The following is a 2,911-nucleotide window of genomic DNA, read 5'->3' as shown; positions in this document are numbered from 1 at the left end:
GGCGGGGCGGGGCACCTATCCGTTCGGAAATAGGAATTCCTGAGTGATCCAAGGGAACGGGAGGAAACGCAGCCAGTGGATTCGAATTGTAATAATATTTCATTACGACAAACCAACCCGATCTAGTTGCCGTCGATGAAAGTGTTAGCGTTTCAGTAGTCAAGGGGTACCAAGATCGAGGGAGGAAAAAAAAGCGTCAATGTCGGCAGGTCCCGCTGCGAGTGCATTGTTCAGTAACATAGGTAACCAGACTGCAGGATTCTTTTCTGGCACTATTGAACCAGTACGAGATAAAAAAAGAATAAATATTAAAAAGTATCCGAAAAAAAAATATCGATAAATATTAATATACACAAAAGTAATGATGACAACAATACTAAGGATATGAGGAGAAATGAAAAATCAAAATATTCGATCGGGTTATTGATTGCCATGCTCCAGAGACCAGCCAGCCATATTTTTTTCGGCAAGACTTCATAGGCTCATACAGCACTGGTACAGAGCAGACCGATCTCTCGTGGGCCCAGTACACCACTAACATGAACCCGAACCCGTTCATGTGGGCACGGATGAGCTAGCGTCGTTGGGAATTTGGGAATTTGGAATCTTTTGACTTTCCATTACCCGAGGGGGCTGTGATCGACATGTTGATCGTATGCAATCGCTATTCTAGGATTGGGAGGGGGGAAAGTTACCTTTGCGTCGGTGCCGCCGAGGGCACGGATGGAGAAACATTGAAGATAGACTATGTAACCCGCTAAGTGTACTATGCCCCGTACCACGCCCTGTAATAGAAATACATCGAAAATTACATACCTACGGACTTTCTTCGCTCGTTTCCTATCTTATCGAGCCTGTCGTCCCCCCGAGTACGAGGACTCGTACGGACTCGGTGTAGCTCAGTACCTACTGAGCCACCACTACTTTCGCCACCTGGGTTGGCTTAGCTGGAGGCTAGTACTACCTGCTACTAGAGGGCGAATAGCTCGTCCCAGGACACTGGACCGGGATCGTCAACGTCCCCAAGAGCGAGAATCGTCGGATTTCGTCAGTCTGCAAGCTCAGCCCAGTCCACAAGAAACACAGCCCCTCTGCAAGCCCGGCAATCGGGAAGACGGTTCATTATAGTCCGACGAAGCACGAGACAATCATGTAGAATCCAGTTCAGTTCTACAATATTCTACTAGAGACGCTGGAATGACCGGGTTTTCCTCCAGCGAGCGGGGTGATCCAGGGGAAAAAGCAGATGCAACCACAATAATTCAGTAAAACCGAACCGAATGGGCTCACATTGGCTGTAGGAACATAAGGGAGCGCCCCGTTTCCGCGCTGTCCCCCATCCCGCATATGCAGTAACTAGTGGACGATTTGACAGATCTCAAAGGATTCTTGCCCCTGGACGCAGGACAGGGGGAGGGGGGAAGAAAGAGACAGGTTCGACGCGCTGCGGTGTGTCTTTGAGATTCGTGGGGAACGCAACCCACTAGCCATGCACCACACGCAGCAGTTCAGCTGCCGAAGAAACGAACCGGTGTCTTGAATGTTTCTCGAGGCGTTCAATATGACAAGATGGTCCCACGACTTCGATTTCGGGGAAGTCGGGACACCATGGCATGGCGACCTCCATCATGGAGAATGTCCACGCTATCGCGCTACTATGATTGTGATAGACCGGAAAACTGTTTGTTCGTACCCAGCACACTGGAACCTCGCATCCGCCGTCGAAAAAAATGGATAACTAGAAGATACTAAAGATAATAGCACGGATAATGAGGGCAGTGCCATGTGCGGGACCCAGCTGTGTGTGTGTGTGTGTGATGGACATTGAGAGGGGAAAAAATTTGTAAGGGAAGGTACTATTGAAACTAGCGATGTTTCCTTTCACCCGGGGCCATCCATAGAGAACTCCACAGGTCCATGGCTAAGACTCATCGGGTTATTTTCCCAGGGGATCGATTTAGATCGGGCGGGTTGATTGGCCGATCTAAGACACATCGGATGAATTCTCGACCACGGTTCCAAGACACTGGAAAAGGGAGTATTAAGCTTCGTCATGGGCTAACTGTGCGTGATCGGATAGATCATCCATTGACTCCTCCATGCACCAGTGTCTAGGGCATTATTTTAGGGCATCCTTTTCGGACCTTACCTCCCAATGTAAACTAGCTACTCGGCTAGAGATGGAGCCATTGGGCCTCCGCCGCACTCCGTCACACTCCTGGTCGCTGGTTAGTTGTAAATGGGGCTGAGGGGAGTCATTACGAGAGCCTTTCAGTAGGTATTGTGGGTAGTATGAATCGTACGGCTATACACTAGGCTGTAACCTATAGTGTAGATTCTGTAAGTTACCCTTACCAGAAAGGAAGGGGTAATTTATCACCACCAGGTCAACACCTTGAGCACGCCATCGCAAAATCCGATGAAGCACAGAGCAGGAGCTGCACCGGGCTTTTGAACCGCCAGCCATAAGTGGATAAGCTGTCAATTGTGACGGGAAGCAACGCTGCCCAATTTCAATAAACTTACAGTGGACATTAACTGTCGCTCTCTTGTATACAAAGAGGTCTATACGAACCTATTATTTGCCACGAGCTAAAGACCGTTGAAACCATCTGGCTGGACAAGTCAGAAGAAACGGTGAGGAGAGCGATAGGAGGCGGTCCTTTGTTGGCTACAGTATATCAGTCACCTGCACTTGGACTATAGTCTCGTATGGAGAACAGGGACGGCTACAAAGAAATCAAGAATAAAATAAAAAAAGACGAAGAAAAAAATGCCAGAATAGGGTAGAAGCACGAACCCCTGAACCACACCCGGGCATGACGTGCAAGACCAATCCTTGGTGTGGGAAACTGATTGGCCGGCAAAATAAGGTATTTGTCATTCTGGTACAGCGGGGCTGGTGGGACCC

At 48.9% G+C, this 2,911-nt stretch overlaps 1 protein-coding gene across 1 annotated transcript; it reads right to left on the bottom strand.

Annotated features, from left to right (window-relative positions):
• Window positions 1–1,060: 1,060 nt before the first annotated feature.
• On the bottom strand, window positions 1,061–1,857 carry BDW47DRAFT_99082 (uncharacterized protein). The gene is made up of 2 exons (XM_024820807.1): window positions 1,750–1,857; window positions 1,061–1,708 (listed from the first exon to the last, which is right to left on the bottom strand). Exons 1-2 carry the CDS (start codon window positions 1,783–1,785, stop codon window positions 1,484–1,486), a joined length of 261 nt encoding a protein of 86 aa, XP_024675456.1. The 5' UTR covers window positions 1,786–1,857; the 3' UTR covers window positions 1,061–1,483.
• Between the last annotated feature and the right edge of the window lie 1,054 nt (window positions 1,858–2,911).

The sequence above is a fragment of the Aspergillus candidus genome (assembly GCF_002847045.1).
Source record: "Aspergillus candidus strain CBS 102.13 unplaced genomic scaffold BDW47scaffold_4, whole genome shotgun sequence".
NCBI lineage: Eukaryota > Fungi > Ascomycota > Eurotiomycetes > Eurotiales > Aspergillaceae > Aspergillus > Aspergillus candidus.
The sequence above is the reverse complement of the archived record's forward strand: the minus strand, read 5'-3'. Positions and strand labels throughout refer to the sequence as shown.

Excerpts from the sequence above, each read along its gene's own strand:
- BDW47DRAFT_99082 (XM_024820807.1), bottom strand. The coding sequence starts at position 1,785 with ATGGCACTGCCCTCATTATCCGTGCTATTATCTTTA. Across the intron at positions 1,709-1,749 it reads TATCCGTGCTATTATCTTTA|GTTCCAGTGTGCTGGGTACG; the intron begins GTATCTTCTAGT and ends GGCGGATGCGAG.